The sequence below is a fragment of the Lipophrys pholis genome (assembly GCF_963383615.2).
Source record: "Lipophrys pholis genome assembly, chromosome: 14".
In the NCBI taxonomy this organism is placed as follows: Eukaryota; Metazoa; Chordata; class Actinopteri; order Blenniiformes; family Blenniidae; genus Lipophrys; species Lipophrys pholis.
The window spans coordinates 15113400-15137470 of NC_137633.1; the positions used below are offsets into that span (position 1 = coordinate 15113400).

General features: G+C 44.5%; 1 protein-coding gene across 2 annotated transcripts in view; it reads right to left on the reverse strand.

The window, feature by feature from the left end:
• The window catches only part of fermt2 (FERM domain containing kindlin 2), a 39032-nt gene that overhangs the window by 10562 nt on the left and 4399 nt on the right, over positions 1-24071 (reverse strand). Inside the window, exons 3-8 of one of the 2 annotated variants that reach the window (XM_080480367.1) lie at positions 13212-13445; positions 6954-7082; positions 4466-4498; positions 2719-2944; positions 2513-2615; positions 2124-2231 (exon numbers count right to left, since the gene is read on the reverse strand). In XM_080480367.1, the coding sequence (XP_080336493.1) occupies positions 2124-2231; positions 2513-2615; positions 2719-2944; positions 4466-4498; positions 6954-7082; positions 13212-13445 (833 nt within the window). The remainder of the gene's footprint in view (positions 1-2123; positions 2232-2512; positions 2616-2718; positions 2945-4465; positions 4499-6953; positions 7083-13211; positions 13446-24071) is intronic. The other variant, XM_080480368.1, reaches the window with a different exon arrangement.

Below are 24071 nucleotides of genomic sequence, written 5' to 3' on the forward strand. Positions count from 1 at the left end.
ACACTCCTGTCCTCCTGTCCTCCCGCTCTGAAGGGTTTTCTTCAAACTGAAACTCACTCTGGAGTATCCCCCCCACCCCGCCCCCTCTCAGTGTTTGCGTGTGATAAACAGACTGTGTGCATTTCCCTGCTTTGGTACAAAGTACACCATGTGCTCTACTTCCATGACTAGAGTCAGTTTCTGCCTCAGACTCTTGATTAGCTCATTTCTGTGAAACATCCAGGTGATAGCGTGCCAACTCCAGCCAGCGACAGACCGAGCGCAGACAATCACTGCTCTTTATTTAGACCCCCGCGTCCCGCCACAGTGAAACCGTAGCCCATCCCTGAGCTCACGCTGCGCAGCTGAAACGTAGTAGCCGCAACCAAAGCGCTAACAGACAGGTAGTGACAGAGTAGTCGCCAGTCTAAACACCCTACTTGGATTAGCATTTCTCTCGGGAAGGTGTAACAAGAAACCCGTTAAGGGTAATTATAACCAGTCTGATAAAACACACCAAACACCTCAGAGTGTACGAGAGCTTTTACAGGAATGCGAGCAGGTCTCTTCTGACCGTGTCCTGCTGGGGTGGGTGGTCCGGGCTGAAGCGAGGGGTCCCGTGGCCCAGGATGCACTATAATTACCATTGGGGTGAGGACAGGGTGGCGTCCTCGGGTCTTGGCACCCACAGTTTATGGGGGTCAGAAATAGCAGGGACACCACACCCCCGTCGTGACTACACAAGATAGCTGGGGGAGGAAGTGGGGTTCACATCTGTATATCGCTTCCCCCTTTGTATCCACAGATTTCACTTCTTTAAAATGAATCTTTGAAGAGAAACTCATGTGTAATATAGTTAAAAATTAACAAACATGCCTGACGTCAATCAGAATTATTCAACCAATTATTGATGTGCTGAAGCAAAACAATATTACACATTTATACAACATAAGTTACAACATGAGAATATGTTGTAGTATTCTTTTCTAAATTCTCAATTTTTATAAATGGTATGAATACTTTCGTAGGGATATACTTCTTTAACTTGGTATTATTTCAGTTCATTGAAATAGGTCAAGTAATATTCCAGATAAAACCTAATAATTCAAGTGTATTTAACTATAAGTAGAGGAGAATTTGGATGGATGGAAGGATAGAGTATACAGTTGAATCTTCCACACTTTTCTGATGTACAATACTCACCTTAACTAGCTGACTCCTTTCTGGGATTAGTGTTCATATGTTTTACCCCCACTTTGAGTTTTGATGGCCGTGTTCGGTTCGATTCCAAATAGCTTTATTTCACTGCAGCACATCAGACATGGACACCAACGAAGACCTGATCTTAATTGTGATGCTACAGGTACATCACAACATGTACAAAAAATTTTAAGCACAGTTTCTTTACCAGAGCTTTAATGATCTTAAATTTATATCGAGTTGGTTCAAAACCAGCCCGGACCGATAGGTGAAGTGGTATAAAAGATGGATGGATGGACTAACACCTACAAGCTCCAATAGCATACAGTGCATTGTGCTACACAACTATCCAAATTTGGTTGCATCCTTTGTGTAATGACAATAAAAGCAAAATTTTGAATTAATTAAAGCAATTTCAAGAGCAGCATTCACATTCCCACAAATCAACCACACTGACAGAGAAGTCACACACAGTTTGTTTCGCTCGAACAAAACGTGTGTGCAAATGGAGCTTTCTATTCATTGTTCATATCAGTGTCATGAATGCAACTTCCTCAAAATGAGGTAAGTACAGTAATATATTGCAAATGATTTGTTGCTAAATTATTTACTGAGGACATTTTGAGTCGCCTCCTAATAGCCGATTTAGCAGATTAATATCAATGAAGAGAAATGGGACACCGAGAATATTTGTGATAGTGCCTCCATTAACTCCCTCTGTAACAACATACAATGGCCAAGTTTTAGTATGCATGCTGCAGTAGAACCGGCCTGTTATGGCCCAGCTCCAGGCTGCAGTTCCATCCAATTCATTAGCTTGTGGCTGAGAAGGCAGTTTGGCCACTGCCAAACAGAAAAGAACTCCCCATTTCAAACCCTGTTAAAATGATGCTGAAAGAGGAAAAATTTGAGAACGTGTGCATTGACACTGGCAGCCTCTTTACCTGCAGGGCAGCAAACATCATCATTTCCTCCTCCGTGCACTCAATTTCCTCCAGTAGGATGGCCCACTTGGACTGTTCGTAGAGCTGGTTCACTCGGATGGCATCATACTGTGGACACAAGCGAGGCACATGGCTGAGCACACAGGACAAGACCACACTACATCTGGTCAGATATCAGAAAAAAAAGCCGCATGTGGTTAAGGCATTATGAGGTGGTCAGCAAAATGCCATAAAACTACGCGGGTTAAAACTCAGAATTAATTATTCTAAACCTGAACCACGGAGAGACTCTGCTACTTGACTTGAAACGAGCCATCAACCACAACATGTCCTTAACAGATCCCCCAACAATGTGTGGAGTCTTGTACTGGTTGCTCTGGTGTGTGTACCTTCGGGTTGAGGTCAAAGAAACTGTGGTATTTGAACCTCAGCAGCAGCACCTCGTTCTCCTTCACATCCTGCTCCATGAGAGATCTGGAGGAGTCCAGCCACCTGTGCACAACACCACCAAGACAAAAGGCACCATGAAATGAAAACGCACTGTGTTTTCGATATTGTGCCATTTAAACAGACTAATCTGCAAAGTGCCTCTCACCCCTGATTGATTTTGGCCTTGTCCAACAGAGACTGGGGCTTGTAGAGTTTGGCCAGGATGTCTGGAGAGGAGATGGGCTGGCTCACGGCAAGAATGCTGGGATTGCCCTCTGACAGGGGGCTGTCTCCGAACCAGGCGGTGGTGGGCGACAGAGGGCTGCCGTCCCGGGAGTCGTAGGTGGGGGTCATGGTCTTACTGTATAAGCCTGGACTAGAGTAGATGCTCCCTGAAAAGAACAAGAAACAAAGAAGCAAGTTAGTGCCCGAAAGGAAAAAAACTTCATAAACAACCATGTCGGTATGCTTGTAACCTTATATCGACACTCAGGATCCAGTTAAGTGCACATTTACAAATACACCACCGCCAAAGCATCAAATGGAAATAACAACAGTGACAACATACACACACACACACTTGGAGAATGGGCAGACCAGTCAGCGGTCATCATATGACTACCAGCCCATGCTCTGCAGATGAGTGATTTCTACAACATCCTGCTGCTGATGGTGGGGCTGATGTGGATCAGCATGCAGATGATGCACATCACTATCACGGTCACCAACTTGGTTACGGTCACAAAACCTGCAGGAATGCACTTCACACAGCAGACTAGCGCAGGAGAGGAGGAGGAGGAGGAGGAGTGCAAAAAATCTGGAAGGAGCATACAATAACAATTTAAATGTGGTGACTTCCACTCATATCTAGTTTTAAATTTAGGATTTGGGCTCCAACACAAGCTTCCAAAGTGAAGCCCCTTTTTGCACTTCCTGTTGTGTGGCCTTGAGGAGTATTTTTAGCCACATTCCCTCTCTCCCTCCGTGGGTCAAGAAGCAACACCAGCTTAACTGCTACATCCCCTCTGAAACCAGGAAGTGGGTTTGGTTTGTGTTTGTGTGTGAGTGAGTGTGTGTGTGTGTGTTTGTGCTTATGAGCTGAGGTCATGAGAACAGGGTGCAGGCTATGGCCACCCATCCCCATGGAGGAGGTGTTATCTAATAGTTCTTCCACCCCCCCGATCCTAATGAGGTCAGGGTGAGCGCTCCCTTCTTCCATAGAGTCTCATGAGGAATGCTAAATATCCAGAGAAACTGTGTTTATGGTGAAAGCAACACAACAAGGCTTCCTCCATCCTGTTTATTGACTCTCCAATGTCGGCGAAAAGGCATGAAGAATGTTAACATGACTACTCCCTCATGCTCCCACTGCAGGGGTTCACGAAGCCGGACCACCACTGGCGGTTAGGACTGGAGGTAAACCATGAGGGAATTGTCAATAAATTAATGTGTCACATGTGGACTTTTCTCTTTTCTTTTCCACAGAAAGTTACTGTGTGGGAAGATAGTTGAAGCATGGAGGCAGAATTACAAGCATGTGATTCTGATTTGGAACGCGGCAAACACACAAGTTGTCCAATATCAAACATGCCTGCTTTGACCTTGTTACCGACTGACTGCAGATTCCTTGAGCTAAACTTTCTGAGGCTGAGGAGGGATTGTTTACTCTGCACAATGAGCAGACCTGGAGGCACTTTCCGAAAAAGTGAGCTTCAAGCTTATTTCTAATAGGTCGCAAAACCTTTGTCATGGGACTACCCGAATCAGCTGACTTCCTTTGGAGGAGAGGTCAGGTGACTCGGCTGCTCGCCCCAAAGGTTAGGGATGCCATGTGACCTCAAACTGCAGCTGTGGAGGTCATGGGTGAGGAAGCAGTGCTGAAGAGAGAAGGACAGAGGAAGAGGAAAGCTTACCTTTGACAGGTCCGATGTATATTATCTCAGAGGCTAGGATGAAAAGAGACAGAGTAAGAGAAAAGAAAGACAGGAAAAAAGTGGAGGGAAGGAACGGACAGGCAGCGAATAAAAACCAAAGAGGTGAGATTTAAGATTTTGAAAACTGCATATGGACAGAGGGAAACGGGAGAAGAGACAAAGGTTGAAGAGAAGAAGAATGAGGAGATCTGTGGCATTTCCACACACGTTGCCAGTTGCCAGCCACAGAGCAGATGACTCAGTTTACCCTCCTTTCAAAAGGAGATCGCCCTGGCACGAGCTGCAGGGTTCTGTCGTTTCCATCCATCCATTCATTATCATCCAACACAGCATGACTGACTGAAAGCTCGAGGAAGGCTTTGGTGAACGTCACCCGGCCCTGCATGGATTAACTGCAGTGTAAATAGCCGTCTGAGGCATGTCGTCCTCCAACCTGACAGCAAAGACAATTACGTACAACAGGGACTCCATGATGTGGTGGCACTGGGATCACGGACCACACAAAGGCTCTACGTCTGAGTCATAACAGCTCAAGCTGTGAGCATGGAAGATTCAGAGAGAGATCTGACATGACACAGACAAGGAGTCTGGAGCGACCCAAATGGTTTGTTTAAAAGTTTTTGGAAAGAAATTATCTTATGCATTTATGAGTGAACATCACTATATAATACACAATTCATGGATTTGAGTCACTGAAAAAGAATTTGTTTAAAGATTGTCCAGATTTTATTTGATGTGTAAACCCTTTTGTTAAATGTGGGAACCCTTTTCCATAACTCAACTTTCAATATTCAACAGTTCTTCAATATCACAGTGTGCTCATGTTACAGGTGTTTGACAGACTAGTGAATCTCATCTGGTTGTGAGTAGTAGCTACACCCAAAGTTCTATTTCTTTGCATTTTCGTCATGTTTGAATATATCGCTATTTTGAACCGTACATGACTTATGCTAATGAGAAATGCACATGGCAGCAGTGAATCGTTGGCAGTAAAAGGTTGAAACCACATAGTCAGTCACAAATAACTCCAGTCAAAGAATATTTTAAAGACTCTCATTGAAACAGAATTCTATCAATGCTTGCTAATTAAAATTTTGTATATATAATATATATGTCTCATATTAGGCTTTCTTACACAGAGTGCAAAAACAGATTCACATTTAACAAAGTGGAAAGGAGTTATTTTCAATGTGGCAATGAAAAACGCAATTTGTGTTAATCAAATCTTTTACTATTAAAACACATTACTGAAAGAGTGCAATGGAGAAAGGATATGGCTGTAGTCCTGATTGCATCTGTGCAAAACCTTGTGATTTCCATCAGAAGATCTGTGCTGAGAGGCCAGATCTTCCCCACAAGGGACAGAATAACGTCTTTAACTTGGCCATGAAGTACAGACTCTCACTGCAGCATGTGATCCAACAGGCAGGAACCACTTGTGTGTGTGTGTGTGTGTGTGTGTGTGGTGTGTGTGTGTGTGTGTGTGTGTGTGTGTGTGTGTGTGTGTGTGTACTGGTGACAGTAAACAGATTCTGCACATTCCTGGTAAGACTCTCTGCACTGCTCGATAGCGTGACCACATTTACCCACCGGGAACAAAATGTATCAGGACTCGAGGCATCGCTGGAGCACACCCTCAAAATGTAATGATGCAACTTTGGGTGTGATCATCATGTGATATTTAGAAGCGGCTGCTGCCTTCCATACACGTCATTTAAAGTTTGTTTTTTACTGCTATGACACGATGGTTCAAATTCTCCATGATTGTATATTAAGCTGTCATGAGCTCCAACTCAACGAACTGACTGTGGCTAACTCCACGTTGAAGACTCCCATTCAACCTGCCCCATAGTGTAAGCGGTTTTCCTTGTTGCCAACTCTGCGACGGCGGTCCACCCGGTTTTGCTCCGCTCAGACGGCTTTAACTCTTCAATCACACACTGCCAGACGGAGGAGGGCCTTTTTAACTGCACTTGTGTAGCCTGGTTTGGGTTTAAAATGGCAGCGTGACCAACTATGTGTGGAATCTCAACCATTCTTCGTCCTCCCTGCCAAGGAATCGGGAGCCAGGACTGTAGATCCCAGGCAGGCCTCAAACTCAAGACATTCATATTTGGTCACTCGACGCAGCGTGTCGCAATCTGGTGTTATCGTGGTGGTTTTGTGAGCCACAAGTGCAATCAGACACAGAAAAGAGCAGGAGATGCTCGGTGAGAGCCGGAGGAACCTGCTGCTTGAGGGAAGTGAAAGCTTTACTCTACAGCAATGTGCAATAACATAACCCCAAGCTACACGATTATGGAAATATAAGCCATTTCCTTTCAGCTGATTAGTTAGAAAAGTGAAAATCAGATTGAATAAATATTAGCTGTAGCGTCTGTGTTCTATTCATTTTTCCGCTAATTCCGAGTAATTCAGTGGAAATTCTCGCCGCAAAGACGGTGCAAAATCTGTAAAAACAGCTCACCTGATCCGGGGGTTAACAGCGGACCCTCCAGCTCCAGATCATCCTCCTCTGCCTCTTCTAACTTTTTCTTCTTCTTCTTGGGATCACGGGGCTTACGCAGTAGAGATAACTCTTCTGGGTGGCGGATATCTGGGCGGAGAAGACGGTGAGAAGGTTCATTTGATGTCACCGAAACACAACATCGACGAGCTGCAAAGCCTCTCTGGAGATGGGCAGGTTCTGATGCCGCTGACGCTCGAAAAAGACAGCAATTTGCATTATTTTGGTTTGTTTTTTGTCAATGACAGCTTTGCAATAAACGACACAACTTCTAAAGCACACTAACAAATAAGGGGAGTAGGACAGGGAGGCTACTGTGAGTGGCAGAAAGGCAGAATAAGTACAAGAAGGATGGACAGAGTTTGTGGGTAAGCTCTGCAGACAGCTGTGCACATGAAGGGTGGAAAATCTCAAATCCCTTTTCTCGGGGCCCCAACAAATCTTCCTTTAACTGTAATCCCCTGCTGAGACGAGGCCGACGCAACCTCTAGCTCCCTGTCGGCCTTCTTTCCACAACTACTCCTCGGCTTCTTGTGGTTAACACAGCAACGCTCGAAACAAAACAGAAGAAGAAGAAAAAAGAAAAAAAAAAGACAACAAAACAAACATGACAGCAAACAGGTAGTTTCAGTGAAATGACCAGCTACAGTACAACAGTGTGTGTTTCAGTGTGATGAGTAAAACAGAGCTGCTTTCTGTTCTCTGCCTCCCTCGGGTTTGGAGGCCAGGGAGCCATCACTCAGCGGCAGCAGAGGCGTTTGAAGATGAGGCCGAGTTCAGGTTCTGATGTAAAGAGCTAAAACGGCCAGAATGTGTCTGAACTGGAATGGATGCTGCTGGTCTAGAAGTGAGCACATCTGGACCCCCAGCTGGATTGCTTTCCTATGGGTTTTCATATGAATTAAAGCGCGAGCATGTATTTGAAGGGAGCATTATTGAATTTCATCACTTTCCACTGAAGGATTTCACTGGTAATTTTCACAGAAAGGGACTGGGCCGGCGTTGCAGACAGATTGAAGAGAGTGCCGGGGGTGTGTGTGTGTGTGTGGAGGAGAGCACGAGCAGACGGGTCGAGAGAACGTCTTGGCTTGGTGAGGAAGCTTGTTTGGTTTGTGTAACTAAAGCAAAAGCATTCCAGGAGTTTTAAGAACTACCAGATGGGAGCTCACCCTCCCACCCCCTATCTCTCTCTCTCTCTCTCTCTCTCTCTCTCTCTCTCTCTCTCTCTCTCTCTCTATGGCTCCCTCCTCCCTTATATTCACGGTGCTTGCACCAGTGGAGCACACAGTCCCTGTGCCCTTATACAGCCATGTGAGTTTGCGGCGTGCTGCTCAGCTTGAGCCCCACTGAGCTATGCGAGGAGGCCAACACACACAGTCGAGTGTGTATCAAGCTGCGAGTACGTGGCTTCGGCTCGCTCTTCAAGAGGCATGTGGCGTTATACTACAATGTCACTGTAACTCTTGAATTGTTATGATCACACTGTCAACTCTAGGAATGTATTCCTATGACAAATATTCACCAGCACACTGCTGTGTAAGACACCGCTGGAAGGTCATCGGCTGATTTCTGTCATTTATTGGAATGAACCTGCTGCGTTTTCACGTATTTAGACAACTTCCACCCCAATAGTTATCAAATCTTTCAAAGGTTTCAGTTCTAACACATCAGGTTTAGGATCATTTGAAGAAACTGGAATACAAATCTTCCCATAAAAGCAATATTTGAAGCGGTCCCTCTCTCAACCGTGAATAAGTGGAGTTAGTAATGGACAGATATGCTTCTTCCATCACTCCCACGGAGAGGCAGGCTGCATTGTCGATATGACGGAGGCTCCATGTCTGCTAAACTAAGGATATCATCAATAAGAGGCAACTGGACTGTGTCACGACTCACTACAATCCACCCACGAGAAGAACACATCATTTCAAATAATTAGCTTTTTTTCTTTTAGTTTTTCTTTTTTTAAAAAGGAAATAGATTTATTTTCTTAAATGCATCACCGTAAAGAGTCCCAAACACAAGCATGATTGCATAACGTCAAGGGAAGCACATGATTAGTCAGCTGAATGATCAACCATCTGCTCCCCTTCTTGTCAGGAGTATTACTTTGGTAAAGTAATTCGTGTATTATTCTTGTATAAGGCTGCTTCACTGTCATGCAGCTCTCCACCACGAGTCAGGGCTGCTGAGCAGGTAATGGAATATGAGCATGAACACATCATGCTAGACTGACACGACAATGGAGCTCGGCGTCACATTGTTTTCAAAACATTGCTGTGTGAATGCAAAACTTTGCTGAAAATGAAAGCAAACATGATTCATTTTCATTTGAGATGTTCTCATGTAAACGGGGCCAGAGAGATTAGTCACCAGGTACACCGTCTATCATGAAACTAAGGAAGAGAAAGCAGTACAATAAGGATAACCAAACCATATGAGAAATGATTCAAATGGGAATTTTTTGACAGACAAATGTTATGGTTCATTTCTGCTGACAAACTTGGTTTAGTGTTGAATTGTATGTTATAGAAATAGTTTGAGAGTCTGTGCGATGATCGCTCCGACAGTCGCCGCATACTTGCGGCTGGTGCATGGGGAGGGTGTGTGAGGGAACGGACAAAGGATTGGATGATTTCCACTGGCAGAAACGACACCTAGACAATAAGATTCAAACTCTCCATCATGCGGACTTGTGGCAGTAACCAGGCCTGACGCCAGAAGGAGAGGGCTTGACCGAGAGCCAGCTGGGCTCACTGGATCTACTCCTTGGAACAGATGATTCACTGCAGTGAGTAAGGCCAGCCGCAGAAGAATCACAAACCCAGTCACAGTCTAATTTTACAACATTAAACTCTGTCATATAAACAGATAGACACCCTACATGGACAAAAAGCATTAAAGAGGAGTGCTTTAATTTCTGTTTTACCATCGCAGAGGTTTGAATGTTAAAAAGAGGCAACCGCAGGGCTGGAAGACTGACTGATCAAAACTCAGGAGGACGAAACCAAGGGTTTATTTCATGGGAGAGTACAAGAAGGGAGGGGTTGAACATAGCTTAAGGAAAAAAGATTTGGTTTAGAAAATGAAATGTGTTTTTGGGTTCTAATAATCTAACTATCTGGGTACTTAACACCACTCATGACACAGGTCAGGTATAGACCTCAAGACCTTATTCTGCAAACATGATATTTTGTTCCTTTTGCTTTTTAATGTTCTTTAGATATGTCAGTGTACTTCAATTTTGACATGACGGCTGACTCAAGCAATTTGTCCTTAGAGATGAATAAAGTTGTTGAATCTTGTTGAAAATGTGGTGCAGCTGTTGATAATGTTAACTTGAAAGCATCATCCATTGTTTGGCAGCTCTTGAAGACTGACAAGGGAATGCGTTATTTCTTTTACTCCTAAGACTAAAAAGTAGCAGAAATGCCCCTACAAACAGGACAACAGGCTTTAATTTAGGAGTCAGAATTGAGGCCAGATCGCAGTGTTCCTGTGTTATGACAACAGTAGCCAGCAACACATGGGCCCAGTCAGGTTGAAGGGTCACCACCCTGCTGGACCCAAAACAACAGAAACAACAATCCACACGAAGTCACAGTTTTCTGGAGGACAGATTGCTCTGAGCCAACACTTCCCTGAAAGACAACCTATCAACCGTCTTCGTCATGCTTTTAGAAACAAGCGATACAGAGACAAAAGCTGTTGTCATGAGCGGTTTCCTGCCTGGTCATCCATTTGACTCATTTTACAATAGGTTTTTCCCCTTTACGTGTTCCAGAGAAGGATACTGCTTGCTTGTTTTCTTGCACGTCGTGAGTAAAGGAGAGCTTGGCAATACTATGAAGTGAAGCGGCCTGGACTTTGCTGAGAGCTGCAGCTTCATTTTTAGGGTTTTATTATTTTGGGGGGAGCAACCACGAGCTCCCACATCCACAGTCAAGTGCTAGTCAGTAGTGAAGAGTACATTTTTTGTGTGCTGACTCTAAGGAACAGTTAAATGGCCTCCTGTCAGAGGGAGGACGTGTATGTGTCTATTTAATGCGTTGCAAGTGAGTAAATTGAGTTTAGATCGTCTAGACAGGAGGAGGTCTGACTGAGACTCTTTCGTCGGGGGGAGAAAAACATTGAGAAGGAAGACCTTCAGATTTGATATCAAACATCAATTATTCTGTTGATTCAGGGAGTTAAAAATGAGATGCAACATTTGATATACGATTGTTCTAATTGTATGACTTGAGAACGGTTGGCCAGACTAAAGTAGCGTGATGAAGAAGTCAGTGTTGGTTTCTGAAACACAGATATACAGTATATATTTCAATACTTATGATCTGTTAATGTTTAGTTTAGGCAACAATAACAATATGCAGGAGCGTCCCTATGGACTATCGCAACAAAAATCATATCCAAGATAGAATTCTCGAAATTGTTAAAAATGATACCTAAAAACTAACAGTGGAAAATCCCAAATGACTTTTTTTTTTTTTTCCTCCACTATCAACTAAGCAGAGCAGCACAGGATGTGAGAGCTGCCAAATTGACAGAGGTCACAACAGGAGAGGAACCGAGTGATTTTCTAGTATTACAGTACACCAACCTTCAGCTGGCTCCCTTTTCCTTTACTGTTCAGTCCAGATGGAGTGTGTCTGTGTTGGGAGAGTTATAGTTATTTCGAGCATTTCCCTTGTACGAGATGTCTAACTTTGATGGCACTAAATAAACCTATTTTGGAAAATAGAAGAAGTTCTGTGTTAAGAATTCAGCTCACAGCCAAATAAAAAAAACAAAACAAAAAAAAAACTATTTATCTCCACTGGCTTTGTGTCTTCCCGTATCTCTGTCCTTCCTTTTTCCCTGTCTGGATTAAAGGCCAGTTGGACAGGCCTCGTCTCTTCCTGTCCCCTCTCCTTCAATGTTCGCAGCTCACAGGCAGTCAGCAGAAAATGTGCACAGGAAATTGTCAAACTCAGTTGCCCAGATGACATTTAAAAAAAAAAAAAAAAGAAAATACTGAATTCCAGGACAGAACAGCTGCAAGTCAGCTAAGTCAGATGTCATCCAGTTACAGTCAGAGGAACTTTCCCACTGTCCGTTACCAATTAGCAGACGCGTACATTCAGGTGCCTATCGTATCTGTACCACGTCCTGACCGGCTGTCACATGCACAAGGCTTTTGCTGGGAATTTCTGAGGAGTTGAAACTGATTTAAAACCAAAGTAGAAGCAGACACAGTCCAAATGAGGCCTGACAGAAAGGCTGCAGGCCCGCTTCTCCCACGACTTTCTGCCATTGAGTTTAAAAACAGCCTCTTTGTATAGTTGCACTCAACTAAAACTCATTTCATAGCACAGCTCTGTGTACACACAACCAAGAACAGCCTGGTGCTACCTGTCGGAGCCAGCGAGAACAAGAAAACTGCCACTGGAGGTACTGACCCTACTGGCCGACAGACCTCAGTGACAAAAACAGAACAGGTGTCCGGAGATGTTTATGTGTGTTGGGGGGGGGCGGCGGGTTCTCCAGACCAACAAACAGGACTGGTGGTTAAGTCACAGGGGCAAGGGGTTGAGGGCTGAGCTGAGGAAGACTGGGCGTTAGCAGGTCAGGGGTTGTCAGGGTCCATGTGACCTCAGCAGACAGGACAGGACATCATGGAGCCAGTGAGAGAAGATGTCCAGTGTTCGAGTACTGCTTACGCCACGATGCACGCTCCCAATATTAATTGAAAAGACGGCTGGTAAAGCAGCACAAGAAGCGAGAGAATTATTTATTTGGTGCGTGTCTGTTTAACCACGACACAGATTGCTAATCCATGTTTAGCAAACATTACTGTGAGACCGATGGAGCCCAAGTTCCAAGGACGTGATGTGAAGGTGGACAACCAGTCGTGAGACATGACTTCAGCATGCAGAGCTTTACAGTGTTTAATAAACAAGACTGATTGTCGGGGATAAAAACAATGTGACAGGAAGGATGTGATTAGTGAAGCTTTCAGAACCTCACACGGCCAGAGGCACAATTCATTTAGGCAGAGTGGACACCTAAAGTGAGGCTACTGGATCCAGTATGCCACGCTTTAATAGGTTTTCATTTCCACGACTCTTTGCCAATCACTCACGCCTCATCTCATAACGACTCCACCGCTGTTTTCCACATCCACACTGCAAAATCAAACCACCTTCTCCGACGTGAGAATGAGTCACAGCCTCCACTCACTGAAAGTTTTGCAGATGTCCGACACAGCCTTGAAGACCCGGTCCGAGAAGTTGACCTTGACCTTCATGTGCTTCATGTTGGGCAGCTGGAGGCGCAGCAGCTTGTGCTGCGGCGTGAAGAGCAGCCGGGCGTCGGCTTGGATGCCGTACTTATCAAGCGTCCAGTGGGTTTTCAGCAGCCACGTCTTCTTCTTCTCCCACCACAGGGCATGGTCCGACCAGTCCTTCTTCACATCTACAACAAAGAGAAAGACCGTTACGGTTGGGTTTTTAGAAATGTGTGCAAGGCGGCATTCACCTTGCTTCCAAAACCTTATTTATTAGAGGATTTGTCACAGTCAAACACATTTTAGTTCAGGGGTCAGACAGCCCAATTTAATGTTGAGTGGATCGATCAAACATTTCTTTGAGTTTAAAAAACAAAAAACAGTACAAGTGATGAAAATTGTTATATTTTTGCAAAACTAAATAATTACCACAGCATGTTTTTACAGATTCACCCTGACAGCATGGCTTTGAGGCTCATTTTCATAGCAACAAGGTCACTCCATTCTACGGTAGCATGACCGATATCTGAGCTCGGGCCTTAATGTTATGTTGTGTCCATCACTCTAAAGGACTTTGTTCTAAAAAGAAAAGAAAAAAAAACCCCAATGTTTTCTTTGAGATTTTTTACAATTTGCTTGGTGGTTTTACGGGCTGAATTAGAGCCTCTTATGTTTGACGCCCCTGGTCTAAAGGGACGCGACAGCAGAAAAGGGAAAGTGTTAAAAAAAAAAAAAAAAAAAAAAAAAAAGTCACCAGTCTGTATTCAGCACACTGTAATGACCGAAGATCACCAGATATGTCCCCTGCAGGGCAGAGGTCACAGTTAGGGTGAAGAGGAGCGCCAAAAAAAGGTTTGCACGGGGGGGGTGAAGTCAAAGTGAGAGGGAGGAGAGGACAGAGTATGTGAGAGACGTGGCTGTTTGTGTGACACGGTGGGAATATCAGGTTCATACCTCCCTCTTTGTTCAAAGCCACACCGTGATCCCTTTAAGCAGACACAAGGCACTCGAAAGCCCCCATGGCTTCCAGGCTTCTGCTGTGGAGGGGCTCACGCACAATGGAGACAAACCTGTGGTCTCAGGGTGTACGTGTCTATTCTTCAAGAGGAAGGTGAAGGCTGCACGGATCTGAGGGAAGTCGAAGCATCTGTTTTGCAAATTGTTGTTCTTGGTTTCGCTTTTCGATGGAGTGAGGATCAGTTGCAGAGGTTTTATACTGCAAAAACATTGTCGAGGAGATCGCTTAAAAGTGAACGATAATCAATTCAAATGTATTTGGAGAGCATCGGTTAACGGTAATTATTGATAAATAGCTCAAGAAAAATACAGATTCGATTTTGTCCGCCTGTGGAACAATCTAACACGCCTAAAGTACCCCACAATGTGTTTCTTTATGATTAATATGTTTGATCATATTCAATTAAAGTTTGATTTTATTTCTATTTAAAGAACACCTGGCCAGATTCTAATTCTAATATATTTAAAGAGTTCCTCCTCTGTATGGACAGAAAACTCTGTTCTATAACATCGTAGTATATCTCTCTAACCAAAGACAGAAATTAAAACTCTGAGGTCAACATGAAATCACGATTATCAATGACCAGTTGTACAAAAAAATAACTTTAAAATGTTAAAACAACAAAAAACACTTCTGTAGAGAAAGATCTGAGAGTGAATACAGTCTCTTTCTTGATAAAGTGTTAGTGTGACGTACTGATGTCTTGGTGGTAAACTCTGACAACCTAATGGAGGGAACAGTTTGCATCCAATTGTTGCTGTGTTGAGATGTCCCCTCCAAACAGTGATGTCATTACTCCGGCATTAGTCCAGGAAGGCACTTCCCAGTGTGGTGTCTCATTTCCTACGCCCACATCCCCCTTCATTGCTTCTGCAGCTTATCCTCAGTCTCACTCTGTGTTTCTCTCTCTCTACTCTGAGTCACTGTACCCAGATGAGACGTCAGCTTGCCAAGTCATCTTTTAATCAAAGCGTTTGATCTGAGCTGCGACAGCACGTTACACTGCTGTGTCAGCAATGCACAAGAAACATTTGGACATTTCCTGATATTCAGTGAGAAGCACAAAGGTGAAGAAAGAGGAGTGTGCACCTGAACCTGAAGTAAAACGCAATACAACAGATTCATCATTTTTGTCAACTAAGAGATAAGTGCAACTGAGGAATTAAGAATAATGACAATACACTGTCAAATCTCGGGGTGGGGGGGGGGGGGGGGTTCTTCATTAAGGCCATAACTTAGTTACTGTTGGCATATTAGTAGATGAAGTGATTTGATGTCACATCATCTAAGTGCATGAGGAAGAGGAAGGATAGAGGTACTAATGGACATACTCAAGTTATAATGGATGGCAAATACTCACGTTACTGTAAAAAGTAAGTACAATTTACACCCTGTGAGGATAAAATCAGGTCATTACTGAGTACAACTTAAATGCTTAAAGGCAAAAAGACTATTTCTTTTCTAACAAAGCAAATTCCTGCTTTATAGCTACATCTTCTTAAAATAGTGCCACTTTAGATACTTTATTAATCAGAGAAATATGCTTTGACACAATTAAATGTAATCCAATCCCTGCTGCTGACTTTATTAATCCCCTTGAGGAAATCACCCCCCCACATTGACAAATCCTATTTCTAGGATGTGGAGGTCTTGCGGTGCTCCAGAGAGATGAGGGGGGGGTCAAGGGTCTTCCTCAGGGACCTGCAGTGGTGACACGTCTACTGTGGGATTCGAACCTTCAAACTCTCCACAGCAAGCCCGCTTCTCTAACCTCCAGGCCACCACTGCCCCAACCAATGGACGTGGCTGCCATACGTAAGGCACTTCATCCATCCACTGGGAGCAGTTTGGGGTTCCGTCTTTTGCTTACAAACACATCAACATATGGACAGTAGAGACTGGGATTCGAACCTACGACCAGTCTACCACCCGGGCCAGAGCCACCCCATGAAAGTCGAATGCTGTTAAAAAGACAACTTGTAGTAATTTGAGTATATTAACTTGATTGTTCAATAAACATGGTACTTTTACTTGCAACTGGGTACAACTGCCGCACTGTAATTGTTTTTGTGCTTGAATTGAAGTTTTTCGTACTCTTTCCACAGCAGCCGGGAGACTAAATTTACACTCGGCAATCAACCCGACAGTTTTTCCATCAAGTTCAACCTTGCTCATTACTCATTCACTCTGTAAATGGAATATTCAAATCAGTACAGCATTCAGAAAACATCTCTATGCTGACTTCCTCTATCCGTCAAACAAACAGCTCGTTGCCGCAGTAACCAAAACCTTGAGTGGCCTTCTGTTTTCACGTGCTGCTCTTGCCTTCGTTGACCTTTGCTTTGCATAGGGGCGTCTCTATGCGTTATTGACACTCTCCCGCTGACCCTGTCTAAGAGCTGAATGAACGGGATTAGTGGGTGAGAAGGTGAAACAACAGACTGCCTGCTTGGAGCGAAGAAAGAAGACCACTGTGGTGCAAGTAAAGCAAACTGGGCTGAGGAGGAGATTACAATAACGATTAAGAGGGGAAGCACAAGCTTGAGAAGAACAAGAAGGGCCACAAGCATCTGAATGCAGATGTCTTTTTGTGAAAGCCTGGAGAATTGTCTTGCGGAGCGCTGTTTGTCAAGCTGTTGGGTTCTACCCTGTTTACTCCAGCGGGCAAACGCCTGGTACTTGAGCGAAAACATTCCAAGCTTTCTGAGGCCCTGGGTGAGTTACTCCAGCAGCATGGGGTCTGGCTGTCATCGCCCCCCCTCTCTGATGCCTCAGCTGTGCACAACATAACTTCATTGCTACCATCGGAGAAACGGCTCCCCAAAGTTTCCTGCCGACTATTGAAAGGCTGGAATAATGAGAGGCAGCGCGGAGAGAAACACTGAAAATAAGCCGGGGTGTATTTTCATAACTGTGCTCACAGATTTTCCTCCTACAACCTTGTAATTTCTGGTGTCTGGGAGCCACGCTGAACAGCCAGTATTAGCATTTGGCACCCTGGCCCTGGCCACATACCACGATCCATAGAAACGTCTTCATACTCAGCGTTCATGACCACCATACAATCTGTGGAAAGGCATGAATGTAGGTCTTGGCTGGGCTGAGCTACCCTCACTACGCTTTCTATGGCCTCCGCTTCTCCGTTTCCGTTGACGCTGCCCACCGCCCAGCCCTCACTGGACGCAGCCTTCTCTTCCCTTCGCTCGTGTCGCTACGCAGTGGTTCGATGTATTGTGATTGGTTGAGGGCAGCTCGGGTAGGCCTCCATTGGCCAATTTTAGCATTAAGGTGGTAACTCAATCCACAGGGAGAGAGAGAGAGTGGTCAATGGCATCTACCAGCTAAAAATACTGCCTGCCAAGCCTGACGTAATGCAGCAGCCAGAGAAGCGGAGGGCCTAAGTAATTGGGTGCATTAAATGTGGACCCACAGCCCTTCGCAGAGCAATATGGGTGTGTGTGTGTGTGTGTGTGTGTGTGTGTATGTGTGTACATGGCATTCAAGACAAGGGGAGGGGGGGAAGCCGAATGGGAAAACCATGTTTTATGACCTCCGCAGGATGTGAAAGACGATACAGATATTCTACGCTTTGTGTGTGAGCAGGTTCGGTTGTTTGCCCAGGAGAAGGTGTTCTTCTTATCCATCCATTAACGACATTAGCTCTCCGTGTCGCACGTGTCTGTGCTTTAACGAGCAAAATCAAAGCAGAAATTCTGCCAGGCAAACTGCTTTTTATTCCCCGGCAGCAGATACCGCAACAAGAAACTCTTTTTAAAAAAATTGGCACGGATTAATAGCAGGACACGTTAAAATTTCCCTGTATGCAAAAATGGAGCCAGTCTGAAGGGCTCTTATTGGGAGAGTGTTGCTTCCCTCCATCCATCCCCTCCTGGTCAGAGTAGTTGTGGTGTTTACATTAGGAGGCAGCTCTGTTTATGGAGGCCTGTCTGTGGGGGGGAGGGGACGGGACAACAGAGGAGAGGATGAGAGAAAAAGAACGAGAGAAAGGACATGAGAAGGAGGGCGGAGGACAGGGAGGAGCTCAGCATGGGCACACACACGAGACGCAGCAAGTCATACAACTTGTTCGGAAGAAGAGCAGATTCAAAATGACTGTAAACATAATGTGCACAAAACATAAGGAATCCACCGTGTCGATTTGCAGCAATAAGTCTTGTAGTGATGGAAACATATTGTTTATTTCCCTTTTTCAAACGATGCCACATTTGTAAGGATTGTGCATTTGTGGGATGAGAAGTACAACTGGCAATCTTGGATGTCAGAAGGTAATAACGTGGTAATAACCACGACTGTGAGATGCAAAGCTTTTGTCATTTTTAAAGCCACGGGCTGATAAATGGCATGCTTTACAGCTGGGTGAGGCTGGTCATGCCGTTTCCTTGGCGACTCCTGGTTGACGCCGCGGGGGCAGCGGTGCACGGCGACAACTTGTTTTCACACACAACAGAGACACAGAGTGCCAGGGTTTGGCTGTCTTATTATCTCCGTCCCATTTACAGACCGACACGTGTATCCACACACAGGTTAACCCCCCCCCCCCCCCGCCCTTGTACCACACCGAAGCCCTTCTCTTTCTAAATATATTCCTCGTTTTGAAGCAGGGCGAGGGTCAGCATTGACAAGCAAAGATACAACAAGCAACTGCTGTGCACTGTCCTTAAATTAGAGCTACTGTAAAGGGCCTTGGGGCGCTTTGTAGCGCGTGCAGTCACGCCAGATAGCATCAGCATCAGATAGCCAACACGTACACAATAGGTTCAACCCAGACAGGTGATGACAGTATCTGTACGACACACGGGAGGTTAAAAGATTACAGAGGAAGATTGGAACGATACGATGAATTCAGCAGCATCAGAGCTTGTGTTAAAAACTAGTTCAGACTCTCAAGGGGACATAATCACTGATCTGCAGAGGAGGAGCAGACAAACTTGTTTCTAGACTCATAACACAAGAATGAAAGATGACATGATTGCGGTAAACAGGTTGCAAGTAAAGCTGGTCAAACCCATGATGCATAAGTTCCTTTTAAAAAAAAAAAAACACCCCTCGGGGTAAAAGCCAAGTTAAAGGAACTCACTGGACTCGAGCACATCCTCAATCTGTTGTGAAAGAAAGCGACCATTGTCTGTTACAAATGCTTTGCAAAGACGTGCACAGCTGGAAATGTTTAATGCACTGGCTGTTCCCGACCTCGTAAATCGAGATTCAGACAGAGAATTTGGTCTAAGCGATAGAAATGAGAAGCAATTGCATGTTCGGCAGGAATACTGCATACGCGGTAATTGCAAGTGGTGCTGGTGCATTTTCATAATGACTATCTGATGGCTCTACAGATTAGACAGTCGTGGTTTCTCATCACGATCTGAATACGAAACGCCATTTTGGGATCATTTGGCGTATTCATTAGAACCTGCAGCTCTGCTTCTACTTGATTCTTGCACAAGAGGTACATACGAAGTCTACACAGGACGACCCCAAAGCCCAGCGTAAATATAATGAGTAGGAACAACAGTTTCTGAAGGAGGTTAGTTGAGTTCACGTCAGTCATTCATCAACCAGCAGCTCCAGCCAATAGTCCATCAAACGTGCTTTTTATCGCAGCCATTAAATATGCAAGACATGTAGAGTCTGAAAAAAGACTCATTAAAAAAGGCCAATGTGGTATTGATTTTGTGGAGCGTACCACCAGCGTTTCACACACACTCGTCTAAATCCAGAAAAGCTCTCAAACAAAACACACCAATCATTATAAGATCACAATGAATATCAGTCTTGAGCTCTTTTTTTCTGTGCATGGTCAAAAACTGAAATCTTTAAGTCCTAAAATTGCCCAAGTTGGATGAATGAGGCTAGAAGATGGATAACAAGGGAAGCGGGATCTTTATTCTCAATGGGTAGATATCTGAGCATTCGTGTATCAACAATGAAGTTGATCTTAGAGTGGAGTGAGGAGTCATTTCGGAGGATCCAGTCTGTTAAGAGTGAAAATGGTGCAACAGTGCTGACTTCAAATGCATTTAGGAAAAAAAAGGCCAGAGGAAACCTCCTTAGAGACGGATAGTTTGTATCCATTTGTGTCCAAACCCAAAGATCAGAAAACAGTGGGGGGGGGGGGGGGGGGGACTCTGCCTCCGCCCCAACGCAGCTTTATACAATTAAGCGTCCAGCTCCCTGGTGCAATAATGACATTACAAAGAATCTGTGGGACCAAGATCAGTGGAGCAGATACACAATATTCATCTGTCCTTCCATCCATGTATGTATCCTGGGTCTCGTCCCCTCAGGACTGAGATAACCGTTGATGCCTTTAGCGAGCCAAACAGGAAACCCCAGAACCTCTATAGAAATCTTAGCGAAGCCCATTTCTTGAGGATATTGAGCTGCAATGCAAACCTGCTATTAAGTAAGATGTTTGGGAAACTGAACGAATTAGGAGCGACAGAGCTTCACTGATTATTTTTCCAAACTTTTCTCGAACCGACATGGACCAATACGCTGTTTATGAAAACAGAAAGCTCCCGAAGCTCTGTTCTGTGAAAGGGAGAGTGTAGACAGATGGAGGGGTGGAGTGACGGCTTTTAAATGAATGAAAAGTGGGCCGAGAAGCGACACAAAAAACTTCAGATCGGTTTACCCCATTGACACGCAGGTGTGTGGTGTGAGAGCAACAATGTGGGGCTCTAACATTTCCTTCCTACTGTGCTGGTCGAACTACAGGAAGGAGAAGGACAAAAAGTTTCAGCTCATTAATCTTTGCTCACTAAATCTGAGCTTTCCACACCTTTAGGGATATCTACTAAATATCTTTGGCTGGCCATGAGAAGTAGGAAATAAAAATAGTCATCGTGCATCCTTAGTACTTTTTCCTCTGACTGGACACTTCACCAAGAGAAGCACAACAGAGCAAAAACAAAATGATGAACTTTAAGCTCAGTTACAACAAGAAACTCTTCCTTGTACACCGAGCAGATAATTACCTCAGCAGCACGGAGCAGATTCACAACAGCAGCTGGTTTCTGTATGTCACACATTCTCCATCACACAATCAATCAGAACTACAGCTTCTGCCTGTCTCAAAATATTTCCATTGAGTCTCTGCGGGTCATTTGTTGGTTTACAGTTTAGATGGAAACATGTTAAAGGGGTTGATCATTTCTTGTGAAGTCTTGAATTAGTGCAAACGCACCACGGACTTCACATCATTTCACATCTATGCTTGAAAAAATAAAAAATAAAAACAACTGGAGAAACCTGAGAGCTGCAGCTCTGAACTCAGCACTTGTGTCATTCTGGCTCCCTTGCGTTATCCTGTGTGCCAAGCAGAATACCGATAGAAAGGAAAACAGATGAAGATTCAAAAAGACCTGAGTGGAGCTGCCAAAGCTGTCTATATATGGGAATCGGTGAGTATGCATGCGATATCAGTGGCCAGTAGTCTACATATGGCCACATCTGCGAGGGCTGAGTGCAGAGCGGCACAATCACAGCAGCATCTTGCCCCTGAAACAGGAAAGCTCTGGCCTGGGCAGGACCGGCACTTAGGCTAACTACTTCCTGTCAGAGAGATTAGACAGTGAGATGATCACACAGGCTGCAGGGCCATTTCTCACTTCTTAATGCCAGACCTTTAGAGAGGCTCCATTCCAAATCAATGACTTTCATTACACATAGTGATATGTCTGAGCGGTGCGTCAAGGCCGAGACGACAGAGGGGGAGGGAATGTGCTTACATCCTATCAGCGTGTACGATAATGAAAGGAAAAGAATTGGCGACCTGTTCACGGCTCCCACATCACCATGACGATGCTATCTAATACCCATCTTTCCTTCAGGGCCGGACCAAAAAAAAAAAAATGGCCCGAATGCTCGAAAGACATGAAGGCGGGAACATGAAGCAGACAGAGGGGGGAAAAGTGTTGTGAATTAAATTTTTAAAAAAAATCCCAAAGGAAGTTCAGCATCCTGTGTAAAATAGCGTCTGTTTCCTTACAGAGCCTGCGCTCCATTGTCAAAGCAAAGCCATCTCCCACTGGTCACTATAACCCTTCAGTGAAAATGCTGGCAGGAGGACACAGAAAGTCAAGAGAGTAAAGGAGAAACACAGATATTTGTGGGGGGAAAAATAACTTTAGTGCCACACTAATAAAGTACAAAAGTAAGAGTTGCCGATACATGCTTCTTTTAAGGCATCTTGCCTTAAAAACCAAGACACTTTAACAGAACAAAACCTTGGCATTAGGACTCAGAACTAGTCCTAAGTACTCACACGCTTTACTGAAATACATGTACCATTACTTATGTGTGGGGAAAAAATAAAAAATTCTTTATTTAAGGAAAAGTTAGAAGCTTAGATCACTCTTAAATTTGTGTACTTCCAGCAGTTCTGAATCCTCCTCAGGAAAGATTAATACTAGCAACAAGCCGGCGCGAGGACCACCAGTACAAAGTAAAGATATCACAACATGTGTGTAACTGATTGAACGCCACAGCTGCTTGTCTTCTTTGAATCTTCCCTGCGGTAATGTGGAATGGTTAACAGTGAACCATATGCATATTTTATGAACACTGCGCCATTCAATTCTAATGTTGAGAGTTATGGTAAAAAGTTGTCTACTCATACTTTACTTCAGTCGATTGTTACTTTAAAGTTTCTCAGAGGAAACATTGTATGGAAAAAAATTAATAAAGGAATTCGCTTGCTGATAGATGTGCTTCCCAGTGGAGGTGGACAAATGGACGAAGAAAAAAAAAAAAAAAAGACGATCCGAGTTGTGCTCGACTACGAGCGACTCGCTTCGATGAAACCAAAATGAATGCGGGATGATGACATCCACCGGGATGTTAATATGTAGGTCAGCGCAAATACAAAACACGTTTCCTCCGACACGCAAGGAAACTTCTCTGCGGTGGGATGGCGGTGCGGTGGCCAAGGAAACTGCTGCCGCCCCCGCCACAACTGGAAACCACCACATGAACTATCAGACTCACACAAAACCAATTAGTTTGCCCAAGTTCTATTTCTGGAACATTGAGCATCAGAGTACATGAACCCAGGTCAGAAAGTAGGGGAAGACCTCAGTTTCCTATCAACTGCTTCATGCCTTGAACAGCACATTGTGTCAAATAGGAGTCCGGCATTAGGAAGCGAGAAAAAAAAAAAAAAAAAAAAAAAGGAGACAACATAGTAAAAGTATTTTTCCACAGAAGTATCTGTGGGCATGAGGAGAGGAGAAAGGAAAAAGAGGGATCGCTGATGGAGAGAGGGAGAGGTGGACGAAGCGTGCTGCTCCAGCAATGACGGCAGCGACCGGAGAACAACATGCCAGACTCCGGAGGTCATTTCCTGCTTCATAGAAGACTTTTATGGAATTCAGGCAGCGAGCGCAACGTCACAATGGAGAGGAGAGCGTTCACTGCACACACCTCCTTCCCACCTCTCCTCTTCTCTCTCGCGCACACGTCCTTTTCCATCCACATTGAGCGATCGGGGCGCGATCAACAGCATAACAGATAAAAGTTTGGTGCCTGGGCTGACTCGTTTCCTCGTTTTGGGGCCATTTCTCTACATTTCGTGCTGCAACGTGATGTTTTGGTTCAGTGCTTCTGCATCCTGCTCCCACAATTTGGTGCCGATAACTTCAGCAAGTTATAACGAGGCAACATCGACCTCGTTCAGTAGTTTCTTAATATTTCAGTTGACATTCTGTGAGTAATTCATAAGTCTTGCTTTTTTGTGATTATAAGTGCTGTTAGTAATAATATTGGATCACGTGAG